This window comes from Engystomops pustulosus, chromosome 4, assembly GCF_040894005.1.
Source record: "Engystomops pustulosus chromosome 4, aEngPut4.maternal, whole genome shotgun sequence".
Lineage (NCBI taxonomy): Eukaryota > Metazoa > Chordata > Amphibia > Anura > Leptodactylidae > Engystomops > Engystomops pustulosus.
In genome coordinates, this window is record NC_092414.1 from 8,697,648 (window position 1) to 8,722,409 (window position 24,762).

Sequence of the window (24,762 nt, forward strand, 5' to 3'; positions counted from 1 at the left end):
TGTCTTGTTGACACAGTTTGGTCTTTTTCTATGTCACGTCCTTAATACCCTTAAGTGTCGCGCTGTCTAAGAGGATCGTTCCATCACATGAACCTGGGTGCCCTGTACAGACTGTGACTGAGGTTTAACCTGCATCGGGCTGATGGGAAGCAATGAGCTACATCCTACTGTTGGGTTTTTCAAAGGCCCCTTATGTAGGTCATCGGAATTCTGTCTACATCACGTAATTTAATGCAATCTATAAAAGATAATGCTCTATGCTCAATTCATTGCACTTGTTACTGACTCTCGTTTTTAGGCCAAGTTTATGAAGGAACAGGTTCAAAACTGACTTTAGCCATCAGATCTGCGAGGGAAAATCCAGCCGTAAATCAAGTGTAAAGGATTCTGATAATTCTACATTGTTATCGCCATGACATAAATATTCCCCATGTAGGAAGTCTATGGTAACCTTCACCTGATTTGTGGCTTTCAAACAAGTTGGTAAGTTCTGGAAGCTCTAGCTAGGGTCAGAAAAACTTAAGTCTACCTATTGTGCTACCCATGAATCTCGAAAAGAAGTGCACGTCCAAACTGGTCTGTTTTCTTCTAATCCCCCCGGTCAAGTGAATGGGTCTTTGTGAAAAAAAAGTGTGAGATTCTCCGATAAATTGTTTTATAGGAGGTGGCTACACTGGCGGCCATTTATAATGACCTGTATTCCATGGAGCTGGACATTTGGAACAGTTGACACCTACTTCATATTATACAAGAATCAGTAGCATACGTATTGGTAGGACACGGATGCTATTGACAGTGAGAGGACCACACAAGACTCTGTCTCGAAGCTCCTGTGTGGTGCCCTCTCAGTTTGACCTTAGCAGAAGCTTGGAGCAACCAGAACCAAAACATGGATCCCAGCTTGCTATATCATTATGAAGGTGTCTGCAGCCAGTTTTTGTGACATGACGGTGGCTTGGTGTCCTGTGACTTACCTGGCCCTGTTATCACCTGTATCTGGCCTACACTAAGAGGTAACAGCCTTGTGATACTTTCACCGCAAAGTCTAGATGTTTAAACGGGGTAAAAGGGTATTAGCCCCAAGCCGAATTGGTCTGGTGGTCCGGTTGGTTGAATCTCTTCGTTGACTCTTTCCAGCACACTCATCTATGTTCTAAGTTTTCCATTTAGTTGAGTGTCAACATGAGAAATGTTCATACTACCAACCTCCACTTTTGGAGTTCCAACCCTATTCCATTCGAGCCAAGTCTCAAGTCTAGATTTTTAATCTCACGGAGATGTCTGGGCAGAAGCCTAATCGAATTTTTAAGTACAGAAAGCTTCGACCAAAGGTTGGGTAAGAAGAGGCCACCTATTCGCCAGTGCTTTCTGGATCGGAGAGTTAGGTGGAAGTTTTTTAGATGATGGTGGAAGTCCTCAGTGTAATATTAGATGATAAAATGGAGAATTCCTTTAAAATGAACCTGAACTTGAGACTCTCTATTCCGCACCCGTTATAATAAGCAGAAAACGGCTATAATTAGAACATCTATTATCTTTACGGAGAGGTTTGGCATCAGTCAGGGTTCAGACCGCGCTGTAGTTAAAGTGGATTATAGTACATGTAATCACATTAGCGTTACGGCAGCACGTCTGAGCAGATTAAATACTTGCAATGCAATTTGGGAGATGCACGAGTCTTAATCTGTAAGCCTGTATAAATTCTGGCCAGTGTCGGGACGGAGACTAATTTACTGATGTTTCACAGTGATGGGTCAAGTGGCTTCGATACCGAGGAAGAATGGAGTCTACGTTCTGGAGCTTCATGATTGGTATAGGTAATTTTATTGGATATATTTACTTCACATCAACCCTAAGATGGCGCCAGGACAAGAATCCATGGGGGAACATTGGTCATGGACCAAGCTGAAGGAGCTGGTCATTGTCTGAACGGAACGTGTTGTTGTAGTAGTAGGGTTCATGGTGTGATTTCTTTATCTTCTACAAACCAAAGGGTAGACGTAGAGTAGGCTAACTCCATGTAGAGGTCGCCCCTGGATGGATGTGTGAGAAAGGAGTTGTGTTTAGCCCTTATGGTGACTTTAGAGACTTAGAAGTGACTGATCTTTAATGATTGCCATAACTTTTTGAAATCTTTATTTTTGTAGTATTTCTAGTATATTCTGTATTCATGGATTCTAGTTTTCGTCACATAATGTCATTCTCACCTTGATTTAGCCCTTCCTTTGTTGAGTCCTATAAAATGAGAGTAGTCACATCTACTTGTACTAGTTAGTGGACATCTTATCGAGGTGGGCGACAACCACACCAATCTACTATGAGTTGTGACATCTATTGTAGGTAGTTAGGGAACATCTTATCGAGGTGGGCGACAACCGCGCCAATCTACTATGACTTGTGACATCTACTTATACGAGTTAGTGGACATCTTATCGAGGTGGGCGCCAACCGCACCAATCTACTATGACTTGTGACATCTACTTGTACTAGTTAGTGGACATCTTATCGAGGTGGGCGCCAACCGCACCAATCTACTATGACTTGTGACATCTACTTGTACTAGTTAGTGGACATCTTATCGAGGTGGGCGACAACCGCACCAATCTACTATGACTTGTGACATCTACTTGTAGGTAGTTAGTGGACATCTTATCGAGGTGGGCGACAACCACACCAATCTACTATGACTTGTGACATCTACTTGTAGGTAGTTAGTGGACATCTTATCGAGGTGGGCGACAACCGCACCAATCTACTATGACTTGTGACATCTACTTGTACTAGTTAGTGGACATCTTATCGAGGTGGGCGCCAACCGCACCAATCTACTATGACTTGTGACATCTACTTGTACTAGTTAGTGGACATCTTATCGAGGTGGGCGACAACCGCACCAATCTACTATGACCTGTGACATCTACTTCTACTAGTTAGTGGACATCTTATCGAGGTGGGCGACAACCGCACCAATCTATGATGACTTATGACATCTACTTCTACTAGTAAGTGGACATCTTATCGAGGTGGGCGACAACCGCACCAATCTACTATGACTTGTGACATCTACTTGTACTAGTTAGTGGACATCTTATCGAGGTGGGCGCCAAACGCACCAATCTACTATGACTTGTGACATCTACTTGTACTAGTTAGTGGACATCTTATCGAGGTGGGCGACAACCGCACCAATCTACTATGACTTGTGACATCTACTTGTAGGTAGTTAGTGGACATCTTATCGAGGTGGGCGACAACCACACCAATCTACTATGACTTGTGACATCTACTTGTAGGTAGTTAGTGGACATCTTATCGAGGTGGGCGACAACCGCACCAATCTACTATGACTTGTGACATCTACTTGTACTAGTTAGTGGACATCTTATCGAGGTGGGCGCCAACCGCACCAATCTACTATGACTTGTGACATCTACTTGTACTAGTTAGTGGACATCTTATCGAGGTGGGCGACAACCGCACCAATCTACTATGACTTGTGACATCTACTTGTAGGTAGTTAGTGGACATCTTATCGAGGTGGGCGACAACCACACCAATCTACTATGACTTGTGACATCTACTTGTAGGTAGTTAGTGGACATCTTATCGAGGTGGGCGACAACCGCACCAATCTACTATGACTTGTGACATCTACTTGTAGGTAGTTAGAGGACATCTTATCGAGGTGGGCGAAAACCGCAGCAATCTACTATGACTTGTGACATCTACTTGTACTAGTTAATGGACATCTTATCGAGGTGGGCGCCAACCGCACCAATCTACTATGACTTGTGACATCTACTTGTACTAGTTAGTGGACATCTTATCGAGGTGGGCGACAACCGCACCAATCTACTATGACTTGTGACATCTACTTGTAGGTAGTTAGTGGACATCTTATCGAGGTGGGCGACAACCGCACCAATCTACTATGCCTTGTGACATCTACTTGTACTAGTTAGTGGACATCTTATCGAGGTGGGTGACAACCGCACCAATCTACTATGACTTGTGACATCTACTTGTACTAGTTAGTGGACATCTTATCGAGGTGGGCGCCAACCGCACCAATCTACTATGACTTGTGACATCTACTTGTACTAGTTAGTGGACATCTTATCGAGGTGGGTGCCAACCGCACCAATCTACTATGACTTGTGACATCTACTTGTACTAGTTAGTGGACATCTTATCGAGGTGGGCGACAACCGCACCAATCTACTATGACCTGTGACATCTACTTCTACTAGTTAGTGGACATCTTATCGAGGTGGGCGACAACCACACCAATCTACTATGAGTTGTGACATCTACTTGTAGGTAGTTAGTGGACATCTTATCGAGGTGGGCGACAACCGCACCAATCTACTATGCCTTGTGACATCTACTTGTACTAGTTAGTGGACATCTTATCGAGGTGGGCGACAACCGCACCAATCTACTATGACTTGTGACATCTACTTCTACTAGTTAGTGGACATTTTATCGAGGTGGGCGACAACCACACCAATCTACTATGACTTGTGACATCTACTTGTAGGTAGTTAGTGGACATCTTATCGAGGTGGGTGACAACCGCACCAATCTACGATGAGTTGTGACATCTACTTGTAGGTAGTTAGTGGACATCTTATCGAGGTGGGCGACAACCGCATCAATCTACTATGACTTGTGACATCTACTTGTACTAGTTAGTGGACATCTTATCGAGGTGGGCGACAACCGCACCAATCTACTATGACTTGTGACATCTACTTGTACTAGTTAGTGGACATCTTATCGAGGTGGGCGACAACCGCACCAATCTACTATGACCTGTGACATCTACTTCTACCAGTTAGTGGACATCTTATCGAGGTGGGCGCCAACCACACCAATCTACTATGACTTGTGCTATCTACTTGTAGGTAGTTAGTGGACATCTTATTGAGGTGGGCGACAACCGCACCAATCTACGATGAGTTGTGACATCTACATGTAGGTAGTTAGTGGACATCTTATCGAGGTGGGCGACAGCCGCATCAATCTACTATGACTTGTGACATCTACTTGTACTAGTTAGTGGACATCTTATCGAGGTGGGCGACAACCGCACCAATCTACTATGACTTGTGACATCTACTTGTAGGTAGTTAGTGGACATCTTATCGAGGTGGGCGACAACCGCACCAATCTACGATGAGTTGTGACATCTACTTCTACTAGTTAGTGGACATCTTATCGAGGTGGGCGCCAACCGCACCAATCTACTATGACTTGTGACATCTACTTCTACTAGTTAGTGGACATCTTATCGAGGTGGGCGACAACCGCACCAATCTACGATGAGTTGTGACATCTAGTTGTACGAGTTAGTGGACATCTTATCGAGGTGGGCGCCAACCGCACCAATCTACTATGACTTGTGACATCTACTTGTACTAGTTAGTGGACATCTTATCGAGGTGGTCGCCAACCGCACCAATCTACTATGAGTTGTGACATCTACTTGTAGGTAGTTAGTGGACATCTTATCGAGGTGGGCGACAACCGCACCAATCTACTATGACTTGTGACATCTACTTGTAGGTAGTTAGAGGACATCTTATCGAGGTGGGCGAAAACCGCACCAATCTACTATGACTTGTGACATCTACTTGTACTAGATAGTGGACATCTTATCGAGGTGGGCGCCAACCGCACCAATCTACTATGACTTGTGACATCTACTTGTACTAGTTAGTGGACATCTTATCGAGGTGGGCGACAACCGCACCAATCTACTATGACTTGTGACATCTACTTGTACTAGTTAGTGGACATCTTATCGAGGTGGGCGACAACCGCACCAATCTACTATGACCTGTGACATCTACTTCTACCAGTTAGTGGACATCTTATCGAGGTGGGCGCCAACCACACCAATCTACTATGACTTGTGCTATCTACTTGTAGGTAGTTAGTGGACATCTTATTGAGGTGGGCGACAACCGCACCAATCTACGATGAGTTGTGACATCTACATGTAGGTAGTTAGTGGACATCTTATCGAGGTGGGCGACAGCCGCATCAATCTACTATGACTTGTGACATCTACTTGTACTAGTTAGTGGACATCTTATCGAGGTGGGCGACAACCGCACCAATCTACTATGACTTGTGACATCTACTTGTAGGTAGTTAGTGGACATCTTATCGAGGTGGGCGACAACCGCACCAATCTACGATGAGTTGTGACATCTACTTCTACTAGTTAGTGGACATCTTATCGAGGTGGGCGCCAACCGCACCAATCTACTATGACTTGTGACATCTACTTCTACTAGTTAGTGGACATCTTATCGAGGTGGGCGACAACCGCACCAATCTACGATGAGTTGTGACATCTAGATGTACGAGTTAGTGGACATCTTATCGAGGTGGGCGCCAACCGCACCAATCTACTATGACTTGTGACATCTACTTGTACTAGTTAGTGGACATCTTATCGAGGTGGTCGCCAACCGCACCAATCTACTATGAGTTGTGACATCTACTTGTAGGTAGTTAGTGGACATCTTATCGAGGTGGGCGACAACCGCACCAATCTACTATGACTTGTGACATCTACTTGTAGGTAGTTAGAGGACATCTTATCGAGGTGGGCGAAAACCGCACCAATCTACTATGACTTGTGACATCTACTTGTACTAGTTAGTGGACATCTTATCGAGGTGGGCGCCAACCGCACCAATCTACTATGACTTGTGACATCTACTTGTACTAGTTAGTGGACATCTTATCGAGGTGGGCGACAACCGCACCAATCTACTATGACTTGTGACATCTACTTGTAGGTAGTTAGTGGACATCTTATCGAGGTGGGCGACAACCGCACCAATCTACTATGCCTTGTGACATCTACTTGTACTAGTTAGTGGACATCTTATCGAGGTCGGTGACAACCGCACCAATCTACTATGACTTGTGACATCTACTTGTACTAGTTAGTGGACATCTTATCGAGGTGGGCGCCAACCGCACCAATCTACTATGACTTGTGACATCTACTTGTACTAGTTAGTGGACATCTTATCGAGGTGGGTGCCAACCGCACCAATCTACTATGACTTGTGACATCTACTTGTACTAGTTAGTGGACATCTTATCGAGGTGGGCGACAACCGCACCAATCTACTATGACCTGTGACATCTACTTCTACTAGTTAGTGGACATCTTATCGAGGTGGGCGACAACCACACCAATCTACTATGACTTGTGACATCTACTTGTAGGTAGTTAGTGGACATCTTATCGAGGTGGGCGACAACCGCACCAATCTACTATGACCTGTGACATCTACTTCTACTAGTTAGTGGACATCTTATCGAGGTGGGCGACAACCGCACCAATCTACGATGAGTTGTGACATCTACTTGTAGGTAGTTAGTGGACATCTTATCGAGGTGGGCGACAACCGCACCAATCTACTATGCCTTGTGACATCTACTTGTACTAGTTAGTGGACATCTTATCGAGGTGGGCGACAACCGCACCAATCTACTATGACTTGTGACATCTACTTCTACTAGTTAGTGGACATTTTATCGAGGTGGGCGACAACCACACCAATCTACTATGACTTGTGACATCTACTTGTAGGTAGTTAGTGGACATCTTATCGAGGTGGGCGACAACCGCACCAATCTACGATGAGTTGTGACATCTACTTGTAGGTAGTTAGTGGACCTCTTATCGAGGTGGGCGACAACCGCACCAATCTACTATGACTTGTGACATCTACTTGTACTAGTTAGTGGACATCTTATCGAGGTGGGCGACAACCGCACCAATCTACTATGACTTGTGACATCTACTTGTACTAGTTAGTGGACATCTTATCGAGGTGGGCGACAACCGCACCAATCTACTATGACCTGTGACATCTACTTCTACCAGTTAGTGGACATCTTATCGAGGTGGGCGCCAACCACACCAATCTACTATGACTTGTGCTATCTACTTGTAGGTAGTTAGTGGACATCTTATTGAGGTGGGCGACAACCGCACCAATCTACGATGAGTTGTGACATCTACATGTAGGTAGTTAGTGGACATCTTATCGAGGTGGGCGACAGCCGCATCAATCTACTATGACTTGTGACATCTACTTGTACTAGTTAGTGGACATCTTATCGAGGTGGGCGACAACCGCACCAATCTACTATGACTTGTGACATCTACTTGTAGGTAGTTAGTGGACATCTTATCGAGGTGGGCGACAACCGCACCAATCTACGATGAGTTGTGACATCTACTTCTACTAGTTAGTGGACAGCTTATCGAGGTGGGCGCCAACCGCACCAATCTACTATGACTTGTGACATCTACTTCTACTAGTTAGTGGACATCTTATCGAGGTGGGCGACAACCGCACCAATCTACGATGAGTTGTGACATCTAGTTGTACGAGTTAGTGGACATCTTATCGAGGTGGGCGCCAACCGCACCAATCTACTATGACTTGTGACATCTACTTGTACTAGTTAGTGGACATCTTATCGAGGTGGTCGCCAACCGCACCAATCTACTATGAGTTGTGACTATTCACATGTAGAATTTCACTCAATGCCCAGGTTAATCTTTTGTATAGTGTCCAGATAAATAGCTCATAATATATCTGGGCCATCTGATCGATGGTGATATCATTGGTGGCCTTGGGTCATGAGGAGACTGAGAGACACTTCTTGTACTCTACGTCTATGGATGAGATAAATATTAATATCAATCAATTTTATTCACTCTTTACTTCATCTCCATCATTTCATTGATAGACCTAAATATCAACCATAAAAGGCAAATATTCCTGGTTCTGAAAGGGATTGTGGAGTTTTGATACCATTCATCATCAACCCTTTAAAAATGCTGATGGCCTAGTGGCGTAAAATTGGGTGAATGGAAAGTGTAAGATGCCTGGTTGTCTATGAGGATGAAGGGGTGAATGTAGTATCCTTAGTGGTCTGTGTGGGTCCATGTAGGTCATTAGGTAAATAGAATATTTAGTGGTCTTCAACAGTGAAGTCACGAAAGTCATATCTCTGGTGGTCTATGTAGATGAAGGTTTAAATTAAACATTTACCTCATCTTAGATATAGACAACCAGAGACATGATGTCTTATGTATCCTTGTTGGACAATTTTGGTTGATGAGGTGAATATCATATTTCTGGTGGTCTTGGAGGTATTTGAGGGTGAAGTGGATTATGTCATATCTCTTGTGGTCTATGTAGGTGAATAGGTGGTCTTGGTGGTCTTTGAGGGTGAAGTGGATTATGTCATATCTCTGGTGGTCTATGTAGGTGAATAGGTGGTCTTGGAGGTCTTTGAGGGTGAAGTGGATTATGTCATATGTTTGGTGGTCTATGTAGGTGAATAGGTGGTCTTGGTGGTCTTTGAGGTTGAAGTGGATTATGTCATATCTCTTGTGTTCTATGTAGGTGAATAGGTGGTCTTGGTGGTCTTTGAGGGTGAAGTGTATTATGTCATATCTCTGGTAGTCTATGTAGGTGATGGGGTGAATAGGTGGTCTTGGTGTTCTTTGAGGGTGAAGTGGATTATATCATATGTCTGGTGGACTATGTAGGTGAATAGGTGGTCTTGGTGGTCTTTGAGGGTGAAGTGGATTATGTCATATCTCTTGTGGTCTATGTAGGGGAATAGGTGGTCTTGGTGGTCTTTGAGGGTGAAGTGGATTATGTCATATCTCTTGTGGTCTATGTAGGTGAATAGGTGGTCTTGGTGGTCTTTGAGGGTGAAGTGGATTATGTCATATGTCTGGTGGTCTATGTAGGTGAATAGGTGGTCTTGGTGGTCTTTGAGGGTGAAGTGGATTATGTCATATCTCTTGTGGTCTATGTAGGTGAATAGGTGGTCTTGGTGGTCTTTGAGGGTGAAGTGGATTATGTCATATGTCTGGTGGTCTATGTAGGTGATGAGGTGAATATCTAATTGAGAGTGAAGTGGTGAATGTCATATCTCTGGTGGTCTATGTAGATGAAGGTTTGAATTAAAAATACAAGTTTGTGTATCGGGAGGGTTTATTTAAGGGTTTGTCTGCTCCCCAGGAACTTTTCATATTGATGACCCGTTTCAGGATAGTATATTTCATGAGATTGGTGGAGATCCACCTCTATGACCCTGAAACAAACGGTTGTTCAAGCTACCTCCTGGTGCTGAATGAGATCTTGGAGTAATGTCATCTTGGAGTAATGAGATAGATGAACGTCATTGAAGTCCAATATCTCATGCGAGATATTGGCAAAGATTCTCATCCTATGTTTCAACATCTGTCAGACATCAAAAGTGTTGGGATTAAGCCCATCACCACCCCTGACCATGAAGGATTCCAGCTCCCATACGACATATTAGATATCAGAGAACCCGACCTTTCAAGTTTGGGAATTCCCTCTCGGAGATATCAGAGATCCCGGCCTTCCAGTTTAGGAATTCCCTCTCGGAGATATCAGAGAACCCGGCCTTCCAGTTTAGGAGTTCCCTCTCGGAGATATCAGAGATCCCGGCCTTCCAGTTTAGGAGTTCCCTCTCGGAGATATCAGAGAACCCGGCCTTCCAGTTTAGGAGTTCCCTCTCGGAGATATCAGAGATCCCGGCCTTCCAGTTTAGGAGTTCCCTCTCGGAGATATCAGAGATCCCGGCCTTCCAGTTTAGGAGTTCCCTCTCGGAGATATCAGAGAACCCGGCCTTCCAGTTTAGGAATTCCCTCTCGGAGATATCAGAGATCCCGGCCTTCCAGTTTAGGAATTCCCTCTCGGAGATATCAGAGAACCCGGCCTTCCAGTTTAGGAGTTCCCTCTCGGAGATATCAGAGATCCCGGCCTTCCAGTTTCGGAGTTCCCTCTCGGAGATAATATATGTATTTTTGCCCATTTGTTTCCTTTCAGACAATTTGTCAAGGAGTGCCCCAGCGGTCTCATCACCCTTCATGAATTCCGAAAGTATTTCTGCGACCACACGGTGGGGAATCAATCCTCGGAATACGCCGAACAGATATTCCGAACTTTGGATAACAACGGGGTAAGAACGAAAGATTTCAAAAATATACTTCACCATATAAAGCTTCTATATTTATGTTTTTGAACACAGAATCTTAAACGGCTGGATTGTAGAGCACAAGATGGACATCCTCACACTGCTGTGCTCTTATCTCTCTGCAGTGAGCTGTTTACTAGCCCCTCCCCATTGCTCTGTGTAACAGCTGAAACAGGCTTTCTAGCTGGATATTACAGCAGTAACTCAGAGGAAAAGGGAGGGGCTGTAGAGAAGCTCAATGCAAAGAACTAAGAGCACAGCAGTGTGAGAACACACCTTCAACGCAAACCTTGAACATAGTCTCCTGGATAGAAGTTCTGGGGTCTAATACTCATCCAATAAAGCTAAAAATAATGAACACTAGATATTGTCAGCTGGGAAGAGCCTGATATTACAAATGGAGGCACATGGTGTTGATTTGTAAACTTTGTGGATTTTGGGGACTAGATCTAGATTTAGAATAATGGGTAAGAGGGACCCTACACACCAGTGAACAATCTCCCACTGAATGCTACATACTATCAACACCCACAGGTGCGGACACTTAGAGAAAGGGGGCGCTGTTAGGTCTCCAGTGCAGTACAGAGCAGCAGCCAAACCAGAGTCGGTAATTGGTCCTTGGACAGCGGTCTTCAGGTGAGCACCATGAGTAACATCCAGGGACATTTACAGATATATTGATTTTTGTTTTGTTTTGTTTTTTCATTTATTTGCTAATAAGCCATTGCTTAACCACATTTCATTGGTTTAGGTCTAGATAGTCAGAATAAGTTACCTCTGTGCCTTCTCTCGAGGGTCCCTTGTACTTAATTGATTTTACTTTTACGGGCCTGCCAGAGACAATTAAGCTCTGCATTTGAAAAGCTGAGCAGCTCTTTTTTCCCCTCTCACAGCAGGAAGTCTCAGCGTGAAGACGTATCAAAATTACATGATGTGCATGATGTGTCAAAATGACATGGCAGCGCGAGGGACATTTGTACCCCAGGGTCTTGGGCTCTTGGTTAAGGTATAAAGCCCCTGACTGATAATCTTTAACCTTTGCCCCGGGAATGAGGAACTAAACACAGAACGCTTGTTTGATAAACTACTGTTCAAAAATATCCAACTTCTGGTGTGACCATTTTGATCAACGTATCCCCTCTGTTGGTTATAGGACGGAATAGTAGACTTCCGGGAATATGTCACGGCCATCAGTATGCTCGCCCATGGGAGTCCTGAGGACAAACTCAAATGGTCCTTCAGGTTGTATGACAAGGACAGAGATGGGGCCATCACCCGCTCGGAGATGTTGGAAATCATGAAGGTTTGTGAAAGTTATCAGTTGTGAGATGTCATGTACCACTGTAGATGGATGAAGGTCCTCAAAACATTGGTGGCCCATCCTCTTAGTCTGGGTTATCGAAGGGAGCTATGTCAATAATATGATGACCTCCTTGTATAAGCTTGGTTACAAATGGCATTCATGGCCCACGGGAGTCCTGAGGACAAACTCAAATGGTCCTTCAGGTTGTATGACAAGGACAGAGATGGGGCCATCACACGCTCGGAGATGTTGGACATCATGAAGGTTTGTGGAAGACATCAGTTGTGAGATGTCATGCACCACTGTAGATGGATGAAGGTCCTCAAAACATTGGTGGCCCATCCTCTTAGTCTGGGTTATCGAGGGGAGCCATGTCAATAATATGATGACCTCCTTGTATAAGCTTGGTTATTCATTCATTATTATGAGTTTTACGAGAACCCTTCTTTCTTACAGGCGGTGTATAAGATGAGTGTTACAGCTTCAATATCGAAGGTCAATCCAATGACAGCAGAAGAATGCACGAATCGAATCTTTATTCGCCTGGACAAAGACCATGATGGTAAGCAACCATAAAGACTCTGACCATAAAGACCTCAAACATGAAGGCATGTGCAACATCCCCCATCGGGGCCTAGCCTTTTCTTGGGGCCTGGAGGCAGCCGAGGCCCAGAATACTGGAGTGGCTGGCGGTTGCGGCCTAGGCACGCTGATGTCATGGTGCTTAGTATGGGCTCTCCTACAGCCTGGCAGGTCTCCAGCAGGTCGTGTGTACAAGAAATATGGAGGGAGTGTCTGAAGGATGAGTCCCTGGGTAATGGATGGGGAAGCCCGTGGTTGTAAAAGCCATATCCAGGGATCAGACGGAGGCAACGTTGTGCAAATAAACTTATAGTTCTTTATTGAACAGCAGGCAATGGCTGCAAGACGGTTAGCTGCAGGTTTCGGTTGCTGGGTTGGTCATGGAGAGTGGTCCTCAGGAATGGGGCACTAGCCTGATAGTAGATGCAGGCTGGGATAGTTGAGATGGAGCTGTGTCCAAGTTGTGGAAGCTGCAGCTCTGGGCTAGAGTCTCCAGACTCCCCTCAGTGTCAGGCAGGAGACCTGCGGCACAAGAAGATCCTGGGATTGAAGACTGAGGCAGCACTGAAGAACAGACCACGTGCTTCCACCCAGCAGGAGTTTTTATACTCCCCCTGGTCAGGTCCCTCTCCAATCACACTCCAGGTTACATAACAGACAGCTCATTGGATAATTACATACACCAGTTAACTGTTGCCTCTCCAGGCAGTATCTATAGCTGCTATTACACTAAGTTCTCCTAGCATTATCCTTTGGATGAGTTGATCAGGCACAGCAGATGGATCCTGACATGGAGAGGGCGCTATTCACAACTACCCACCTGCCTATGCATTGGCAGGGGTGTTGCACATGCCATGAGTTTTACTAATCCACTAGGGGAATCTCCACCTTTTATCATTTCTAATTCAGCTTAATTTTTTAATGTATATTGCCTTTTAGATACAAAGTTCTAAATTCTAAACACTTTAGCTTCCTAGAGCCACCACTAGAGGGAGCTGAGTAGCTAACTGCATACTGTGTCACTATAGAGTTTAATGTATCTTCAGTATATGTACTGTACTATTAAAATCCATCATGATAAACCAGGAACACTTACCTAGAGACAGGGGCACTGTGACTGTGGTAATGTTATCATTGTTATCCATGGCCTCCTTCCTTCTAAATCAGAAGGCTATAGATGTGTTATCAGAGCCCCTCCGTGCTGCAGATTCACAGGTTGTAACACTGCAGGAGAACATCCCTCCTCCCACTGTGTGCTCACTGCTGCCAAGATTACAGTAAGTACTGGGGGAGGGTGAGACTGAGATGTGCTGCTGTAACCTGGGCTCATTAGCATAATTTTCAAAGATGATTTTATAAGGAAGGAGATATCCCTTGTTTATCAGGATCGATTTTGATGGTAGATTTCCTTTAACCTCTTGAGCTCCCCCTACTGGTGACCACAGGCTGATAGAATTCTATATTTAACAACTATAACATAGAGTCATAACATGATCAAGACGGACCCCCCCCCATCCCCAAAGTAGGCGGGGCTTTGACTTTGTATATGGTGATACATCTCGCTTTATCTTCCTATCAGCCGTGATCAGTCTTCAGGAGTTTGTGAACGGGTCTCTGGATGATGACTGGATCCGGGAGATGCTAGAATGTGACCTCAGCACGGTGGAGATACAGAGAACGGCAAAATGCAACCAAATGCATTCGAGATCCTCCTCCAGGTACAGTATCCATCACTAGGCTCTTGTTTAATGGGGATGTCTGAGATCAGACTCAATGGGGTTAATGAAAATTATATACATATTGCTGTGAAAACATCCCCCCATCCTACCCCCCCATCCCATCCTACCCCCCCATCCCATCCTACCCCCCCATCCCATCCTACGCCCCCATCCCATCCTACGCCCCCATCCCATCCTACGCCCCCATCCCATCCTACGCCCCCATCCCATCCTACGCCCCCATCCCATCCTACGCCCCCATCCCATCCTACGCCCCCATCCCATCCTAAGCCCCCATCCCATCCTACGCCCCCATCCCATCCTAAGCCCCCATCCCATCCTACGCCCCCCGTCCCATCCTCCCCCCCCCCGTCCCATCCTCCCCCCCCCGTCCCATCCTACGCCCCCCATCCCATCCTACCCCCCCATCCCATCCTACCCCCCCATCCCATCCTACCCCCCCCCCATCCCATCCTACCCCCCCATCCCATCCTACCCCCCCATCCCATCCTACCCCCCCCATCCCATCCTACCCCCCCATCCCATCCTACCCCCCCATCCCATCCTACCCCCCCATCCCATCCTACCCCCCCCATCCCATCCTACCCCCCCCATCCCATCCTACCCCCCCATCCCATCCTACGCCCCCATCCCATCCTACCCCCCCATCCCATCCTACGCCCCCATCCTAACCCCCCCCCATCCCATCCTAACCCCCCCATCCCATCCTACCCCCCCATCCCATCCTACGCCCCCATCCCATCCTACGCCCCCATCCCATCCTACCCCCCCATCCTACCCCCCCATCCTACCCCCCATCCTACCCCCCCCCATCCCACCCCCCCCCATCCTACCCCCTCCCATCCTACCCCCCCATCCCATCCTACCCCCCCATCCCATCCTACGCCCCCCATCCTACCCCCCCATCCTACCCCCCTCCCATCCTACCCCCCCCATCCTACCCCCCTCCCATCCTACCCCCCCATCCCATCCTACGCCCCCCATCCCATCCTACGCCCCCCCATCCCATCCTACGCCCCCCCATCCCATCCTACGCCCCCATCCTACCCCCCCCATCCTACCCCCCTCCCATCCTACCTCCCCCCCATCCAAGCTAATCCCCGCAGCGGAATGTATTATAAATCGGCAACATTCTATAAGGAGCTTCTGATATTTTACATTCTATTCTACATTTTAGGTTATTGTTAGGTGAATATTTGGCAAATCTTCTCCCATTGTTTCCCATAGCCAGCAAATCATGAAGCGTCTGACGAATCAGCAAGAAATGCGAAGCAATTCATCTCCGTGTCTAAACGTGAAGGGGCCGAGCCCGAGCGGGCAGCTGAGAGAAGCCGACATCAGAGCAATACTCGCATGTCCGTGCACTGTGCCGCTGGATCTATTGTACCCTGTTATCAGCCATTTCAAGCCATGCAAAGACTGACCGCCATAGTGCAAAGCAACAGGGGGAGCAGGAGCAGGAGAAACACTTCTGATACCTAAAATAAGTCACATCCCTCCAGTGCGGAGACCCTTCACCTTCACTGGTGAATAATATCCACCACTCGTCCTTCAATTCTCCAGCACTTCATCACTTCTTATTGTCATTTTCACATTCCTCTGAAACGTGGCCAAATTGAGGTTTAAAAAAAATTCAACTTTTTCTATTTTTTGATTGAAAATTATATAGCATTCAATTAAAAATTATGTGAAATAGTAAAATTCTACCTGTAGCCACCACTAGGGGGAGCTGCTGATATTACTAGATTGAGATTTATACATAAATTCATTGTTGGGGCTGTATGCAGGGAGCTCCCCCTAGTGGTGGCTTCTGAATTTAATCAACTAACTCTTTGTATATATATGAAGCCAATTTAAAGTTAAAAAAATTTAAATGGTATCCAAGGGTGACTTTTCATATCTTTGTATATTATGACATATTTTGGACGGGTTTTGTACAGATTTCCTTTTATTGTTTGTAAATGAATAAAGAAATATGATAACAAAAAAAAAAAAAAGTTTACGAAACTGTCGTTGATTTGAGCCGATTTGGTATAAAAGGGGGCCCCAATCATAGTAATGTCTGGGGGCCCCAATCATAGTAATGTCTGGGGGCCCCAATCATAGTAATGTCTGGGGGCCCCAATCATGGTAATGTCTGGGGGCCCCAATCATGGTAATGTCTGGGGGCCCCAATCATGGTAATGTCTGGGGGCCCCAATCATGGTAATGTCTGGGGGCCCCAATCATGGTAATGTCTGGGGGACCCAATCATGGTAATGTCTGGGGGCCCCAATCATGGTAATATCTGGGGGCCCCAATCATAGTAATGTCCGGGGGCCCCAATCATAGTAATGTCCGGGGGCCCCAATCATAGTAATGTCCGGGGGCCCCAATCATAGTAATGTCCGGGGGCCCCAATCATAGTAATGTCCGGGGGCCCCAATCATAGTAATGTCCGGGGGCCCCAATCATAGTAATGTCTGGGGGCCCCAATCATAGTAATGTCTGGGGGCCCAAATCATAGTAATGTCTGGGGGCCCCAATCATAGTAATATCTGGGGGCCCCAATCATAGTAATGTCCGGGGGCCCCAATCATAGTAATGTCCGGGGGCCCCAATCATAGTAATGTCCGGGGGCCCCAATCATAGTAATGTCCGGGGGCCCCAATCATAGTAATGTCCGGGGGCCCCAATCATAGTAATGTCCGGGGGCCGCAATCATAGTAATGTCCGGGGGCCCCAATCATAGTAATGTCGGGGGGCCCCAATCATAGTAATGTCTGGGGCCCCCAGACATTACTATGATTGGGGCCCCCAGACATTACTATGATTGGGGCCCCCAATCATAGTAATGTCTGGGGGCCCCAATCATAGTAATGTCTGGGGGCCCCAATCATAGTAATGTCTGGGGGCCCCAATCATAGTAATATCTGGGGGCCCCAATCATAGTAATATCTGGGGGCCCCAATCATAGTAATGTCCGGGGGCCCCAATCATAGTAATGTCCGGGGGCCCCAATCATAGTAATGTCCGGGGGCCCCAATCATAGTAATGTCCGGGGGCCCCAATCATAGTAATGTCCGGGGGCCCCAATCATAGTAATGTCCGGGGGCCCCAATCATAGTAATGTCCGGGGGCCCCAATCATAGTAATGTCCGGGGGCCCCAATCATAGTAATGTCCGGGGGCCCCAATCATAGTAATGTCCGGGGGCCCCAATCATAGTAATGTCCGGGGGCCCCAATCATAGTAATGTCCGGGGGCCCCAATCATAGTAATGTCCGGGGGCCCCAATCATAGTAATGTCCGGGGGCCCCAATCATAGTAATGTCCGGGGGCCCCAATCATAGTAATGTCCGGGGGCCCCAATCATAGTAATGTCTGGGGGCCCCAATCATAGTAATGTCTGGGGGCCCTTTAAAGAAGAATGGGCCCCTAATCCGGTGGTCACTAGAGCCCATTGGGATGTGCCAGATCCGCCCTGTTATGACCATTGTGTTTGGCGCGAGGAGAACCTTTCTGGGGCGTCTCGGGTCGGTCCGTATTGTAATATCACAGTTTTGGTTTCCCATCAGAGGATCTCGTCCGCTTCCGACTTTATGGCAACAAACACAAATGTTTTCCCTTCGTCTCCTCGGGTTCTCGGGTCAGAGCAGCTCCATAAACCAAAATATCGGAAACGCCGATCCCTGGTCTTCGTCTCGTGAACTTTCTAAGCACGGGAGAGGCCTGACATAATATTGGGAAACCTGACCTTGATGTGAAGCGGCGGCTGCGAATCCAAGCATCCGACTTATTCCGAAAAATAGAGATGAAACACACGGAGACGCGGGAGGGGAGCGAGCCGGCTGTACAGCGCTACGGAATATGGGGCACAGCTCTACAATGGATATTCCTGTTATGTGACACTAGTGGGCGCAGCACTACAATGGATATACCTGTTATGTGACACTAGGGGGCACAGCACTACAATGGATATTCCTGTTATGTGACACTAGGGGGCGCAGCACTACAATGGATATTGCTGTTATGTGACACTAGGGGGCGCAGCACTACAATGGATGTTACTGTTATGTGACACTAGGGGGCGCAGCACTACAATGTATATACCTGTTATGTGACACTAGGGGGCGCAGCACTACAATGGATATTACTGTTATGTGACACTAGGGGGCGCAGCACTACAATGGATATTACTGTTATGTGACACTAGGGGGCGCAGCACTACAATGGATATTCCTGTTATGTGACACTAGGGGGCGCAGCACTACAATGGATATTCCTATTATGTGACACTAGGGGGCGCAGCACTACAATGTATATTACTGTTATGTGACACTAGGGGGCGCAGCACTACAATGGATATTACTGCTATGTGACACTAGGGGGCGCAGCACTACAATGGATATTCCTGTTATGTGACACTAGGGGGCGCAGCACTACAATGGATATTCCTGTTATGTGACACTAGGGGGCGCAGCACTACAATGGATATTACTGTTATGTGACACTAGGGGGCGCAGCACTACAATGGATATTACTGTTATGTGACACTAGGGGGCGCAGCACTACAATGGATATTACTGTTATGTGACACTAGGGGGCGCAGCACTACAATGGATATTACTGTTATGTGACACTAGGGGGCGCAGCTCTACAATGGATATTACTGTTATGTGACACTAGGGGGCGCAGCACTACAATGGATATTACTGTTATGTGACACTAGGGGGCGCAGCACTACAATGGATATTCCTGTTATGTGACACTAGGGGGCGCAGCACTACAATGGATATTCCTATTATGTGACACTAGGGGGCGCAGCACTACAATGTATATTACTGTTATGTGACACTAGGGGGCGCAGCACTACAATGGATATTCCTGTTATGTGACACTAGGGGGCGCAGCACTACAATGGATATTCCTGTTATGTGACACTAGGGGGCGCAGCACTACAATGGATATTACTGTTATGTGACACTAGGGGGCGCAGCACTACAATGGATATTACTGTTATGTGACACTAGGGGGCGCAGCACTACAATGGATGTTCCTGTTATGTGACACTAGGGGGCGCAGCACTACAATGGATATTACTGTTATGTGACACTAGGGGGCGCAGCACTACAATGGATATTCCTGTTATGTGACACTAGGGGGCGCAGCACTACAATGGATATTCCTGTTATGTGACACTAGGGGGCGCAGCACTACAATGGATATTACTGTTATGTGACACTAGGGGGCGCAGCACTACAATGGATATACCTGTTATGTGACACTAGGGGGCGCAGCACTACAATGGATATTACTGTTATGTGACACTAGGGGGCGCAGCACTACAATGGATATTCCTGTTATGTGACACTAGGGGGCGCAGCACTACAATGGATATTCCTGTTATGTGACACTAGGGGGCGCAGCACTACAATGGATATTACTGTTATGTGACACTAGGGGGCGCAGCACTACAATGGATATTACTGTTATGTGACACTAGGGGGCGCAGCACTACAATGGATATTACTGTTATGTGACACTAGGGGGCGCAGCACTACAATGGATATTACTGTTATGTGACACTAGGGGGCGCAGCACTACAATGTATATTCTTGTTATGTGACACTAGGGGGCGCAGCACTACAATGGATATTCCTGTTATGTGACACTAGGGGGCGCAGCACTACAATGGATATTCCTGTTATGTGACACTAGGGGGCGCAGCACTACAATGGATATTACTGTTATGTGACACTAGGGGGCGCAGCACTACAATGGATATTCCTGTTATGTGACACTAGGGGGCGCAGCACTACAATGGATATTACTGTTATGTGACACCAGGGGGCGCAGCACTACAATGGATATTCCTGTTATGTGACACTAGGGGGCGCAGCACTACAATGTATATTCCTGTTATGTGACACTAGGGGGCGCAGCACTACAATGTATATACCTGTTATGTGACACTAGGGGGCGCAGCACTACAATGGATATTACTGTTATGTGACACTAGGGGGCGCAGCACTACAATGGATATTCCTGTTATGTGACACTAGGGGGCGCAGCACTACAATGGATATTACTGTTATGTGACACTAGGGGGGCAGCACTACAATGGATATTCCTGTTATGTGACACTAGGGGGCGCAGCACTACAATGGATATTACTGTTATGTGACACTAGGGGGCGCAGCACTACAATGGATATTACTGTTATGTGACACTAGGGGGCGCAGCACTACAATGGATATTACTGTTATGTGACACTAGGGCGCGCAGCACTACAATGGATATTCCTGTTATGTGACACTAGGGGGCACTGCACTACAATGGATATTACTGTTATGTGACACTAGAGGGCGCAGCACTACAATGGATATTCCTGTTATGTGACACTAGGGGGCGCAGCACTACAATTGATATTCCTGTTATGTGACACTAGGGGGCGCAGCACTACAATGGATATTCCTGTTATGTGACACTAGGGGGCGCAGCACTACAATGGATATTACTGTTATGTGACACTAGGGGGCGCAGCACTACAATGTATATTCCTGTTATGTGACACTAGGGGGCGCAGCACTACAATGTATATACCTGTTATGTGACACTAGGGGGCGCAGCACTACAATGGATATTACTGTTATGTGACACTAGGGGGCGCAGCACTACAATGGATATTCCTGTTATGTGACACTAGGGGGCGCAGCACTACAATGTATATTCCTGTTATGTTACACTAGGGGGCGCAGCACTACAATGTATATACCTGTTATGTGACACTAGGGGGCGCAGCACTACAATGGATATTACTGTTATGTGACACTAGGGGGCGCAGCACTACAATGGATATTCCTGTTATGTGACACTAGGGGGCGCAGCACTACAATGGATATTCCTTTTATGTGTCACTAGGGGGCGCAGCACTACAATGGATATTACTGTTATGTGACACTAGGGGGCGCAGCACTACAATGGATATTCCTGTTATGTGACACTAGGGTGCACTGCACTACAATGGATATTCCTGTTATGTGACACTAGGGGGCGCAGCACTACAATGGATATTCCTGTTATGTGACACTAGGGGGCGCAGCACTGCAATGGATATTACTGTTATGTGACACTAGGGGGCGCAGCACTACAATGGATATTCCTGTTATGTTACACTAGGGGGCGCAGCACTACAATGGATATTACTGTTATGTGACACTAGGGGGCGCAGCACTACAATGGATATTCCTGTTATGTGACACTAGGGGGCGCGGCACTACAATGGATATTCCTGTTATGTGACACTAGGGGGCGCAGCACTACAATGTATATACCTGTTATGTGACACTAGGGGGCGCAGCACTACAATGTATATACCTGTTATGTGACACTAGGGGGCGCAGCACTACAATGGATATTCCTGTTATGTGACACTAGGGGGCGCAGCACTACAATGGATATTACTGTTATGTGACACTAGGGGGCGCAGCACTACAATGGATATAACTGTTATGTGACACTAGGGGGCGCAGCACTACAATGGATATTACTGTTATGTGACACTAGGGGGCGCAGCACTACAATGGATATTACTGTTATGTGACACTAGGGGGCGCAGCACTACAATGGATATTCCTGTTATGTGACACTAGGAGGCGCAGCACTACAATGGATATTCCTGTTATGTGACACTAGGGGGCGCAGCACTACAATGTATATTACTGTTATGTGACACTAGGGGGCGCAGCACTACAATGGATATTCCTGTTATGTGACACTAGGGGGCGCAGCACTACAATGGATATTCCTGTTATGTGACAGTAGGGGGCGCAGCACTACAATGGATATTCCTGTTATGTGACACTAGGGGGCGCAGCACTACAATGGATATTCCTGTTATGTGACACTAGGGGGCGCAGCACTACAATGGATATTCCTGTTATGTGACACTAGGGGGCGCAGCACTACAATGGATATTCCTGTTATGTGACACTAGGGGGCGCAGCACTACAATGGATATTCCTGTTATGTGACACTAGGGGGCGCAGCACTACAATGGATATTCCTGTTATGTGACACTAGGGGGCGCAGCACTACAATGGATATTACTGTTATGTGACACTAGGGGGCGCAGCACTACAATGGATATTACTGTTATGTGACACTAGGGGGCGCAGCACTACAATGGATATTACTGTTATGTGACACTAGGGGGCGCAGCACTACAATGGATATTCCTGTTATGTGACACTAGGGGGCGCAGCACTACAATGGATATTACTGTTATGTGACACTAGGGGGCGCAGCACTACAATGGATATTACTGTTATGTGACACTAGGGGGCGCAGCACTACAATGGATATTACTGTTATGTGACACTAGGGAGCGCAGCACTACAATGGATATTCCTGTTATGTGACACTAGGGGGCGCAGCACTACAATGGATATTCCTGTTATGTGACACTAGGGGGGCGCAGCACTACAATGGATATTACTGTTATGTGACAGTAGGGGGCGCAGCACTACAATAGATATTACTGTTATGTGACAGTAGGGGGCGCAGCACTACAATGGATATTACTGTTATGTGACACTAGGGGGCGCAGCACTACAATGGATATTACTGTTATGTGACAGTAGGGGGCGCAGCACTACAATGGATATTACTGTTATGTGACACTAGGGGGCGCAGCACTACAATGGATATTACTGTTATGTGACACTAGGGGGCGCAGCACTACAATGGATATTCCTGTTATGTGACACTAGGGGGGCGCAGCACTACAATGGATATTACTGTTATGTGACACTAGGGGGCGCAGCACTACAATGGATATTACTGTTATGTGACACTAGGGAGCGCAGCACTACAATGGATATTCCTGTTATGTGACACTAGGGGGCGCAGCACTACAATGGATATTCCTGTTATGTGACACTAGGGGGCGCAGCACTACAATGGATATTACTGTTATGTGACACTAGGGAGCGCAGCACTACAATGGATATTCCTGTTATGTGACACTAGGGGGCGCAGCACTACAATGGATATTCCTGTTATGTGACAGTAGGGGGCGCAGCACTACAATGGATATTACTGTTATGTGACACTAGGGGGCGCAGCACTACAATGGATATTCCTGTTATGTGACACTAGGGTGTGCAGCACTACAATGGATATTCCTGTTATGTGACACTAGGGGGCGCAGCACTACAATGGATATTGCTGTTATGTGATACTAGGGGGCGCAGCACTACAATGGATATTCCTGTTATGTGACACTAGGGGGCGCAGCACTACAATGGATATTACTGTTATGTGACACTAGGGGTGCAGCACTACAATGGATATTACTGTTATGTGACACTAGGGGGCGCAGCACTACAATGGAAATTCCTGTTATGTGACACTAGGGGGCGCAGCACTACAATGGATATTCCTGTTATGTGACAATAGGGGGCGCAGCAATACGATGGATATTACTGTTATGTGACACTAGGGGGCGCAGCACCAGGGCCGGATTATAGGCGGGGCTCCCGGGGCTCGAGCCCCGGGGCCCCCACCATTTTGCCCCCCACGGGGGGCCCCCACCAGATCGCGTCCCCCGGTCCCTGACTCCTCAGCCGCCGGCCCCCTTAGTCGTCTGCCCTCGGCACACGTCACCACCTCCACGGATATCCCCTTGCATGGCTTGCCCGCCCACCTGTCTGCCCCCCGGCACAAGTTACCACCTCCCCGCCCTTCAGCTCCATGGCCGAGCCATCCGCCCCCTGCCCGCCCATCCCGCAGCCTTACCCTGCATCCCCCCGCCACCACCCCCCTCCTGCCCGAACAGGCAGTCATCCTCCGCATCTCCCACTCCTCCCCGCCGGAACATTCATCCGTCCTCCGCTCCCCGCGACCCCCCCCCCCCCCCCCCGCCGGAACATTCATCCGTCCTCCGCTCCCCCCCCCCCCGCCGGAACATTCATCCGTCCTCCGCTCCCCGCGCCCCCCCCCCGCCAGAACATACAGCCCCCCCCCCGCCAGAACATACAGCCGTCCTCCGCTCCCCGCCCCCCCCCCGCCGGAACATACAGCCCCCCCG

At 47.3% G+C, this 24,762-nt stretch overlaps 1 protein-coding gene across 2 annotated transcripts; it reads left to right on the plus strand.

Annotated features, from left to right (window-relative positions):
- Window positions 1-1,690: 1,690 nt before the first annotated feature.
- On the plus strand, window positions 1,691-16,667 carry LOC140126005 (guanylyl cyclase inhibitory protein-like). Of its 2 annotated transcripts, none has more exons than XM_072145049.1 (6): window positions 1,691-1,817; window positions 10,920-11,052; window positions 12,221-12,370; window positions 12,827-12,932; window positions 14,532-14,670; window positions 15,919-16,667. In XM_072145049.1, the coding sequence occupies exons 1-6, from the start codon at window positions 1,750-1,752 to the stop codon at window positions 16,112-16,114; spliced, it is 792 nt and encodes a 263-aa protein (XP_072001150.1). In that variant the 5' UTR covers window positions 1,691-1,749; the 3' UTR covers window positions 16,115-16,667. The 2 variants fall into 2 exon arrangements, with proteins under 2 accessions (XP_072001150.1, XP_072001151.1); XM_072145050.1 differs by having other exon boundaries at window positions 15,869-16,082.
- The last annotated feature ends 8,095 nt before the right edge of the window (window positions 16,668-24,762 follow it).

What these genes read in the sequence shown, in the direction of transcription:
- LOC140126005 (XM_072145049.1), top strand. Translation starts at nt 1,750, where the DNA reads ATGGGTCAAGTGGCTTCGATACCGAGGAAGAATGGAGTCTACGTTCTG. An exon ending in CCTGGACAAAGACCATGATG is followed by an intron (nt 12,933 to 14,531) that starts GTAAGCAACCAT and finishes TCTTCCTATCAG; the next exon opens with CCGTGATCAGTCTTCAGGAG. An exon ending in CATTCGAGATCCTCCTCCAG is followed by an intron (nt 14,671 to 15,918) that starts GTACAGTATCCA and finishes TGTTTCCCATAG; the next exon opens with CCAGCAAATCATGAAGCGTC.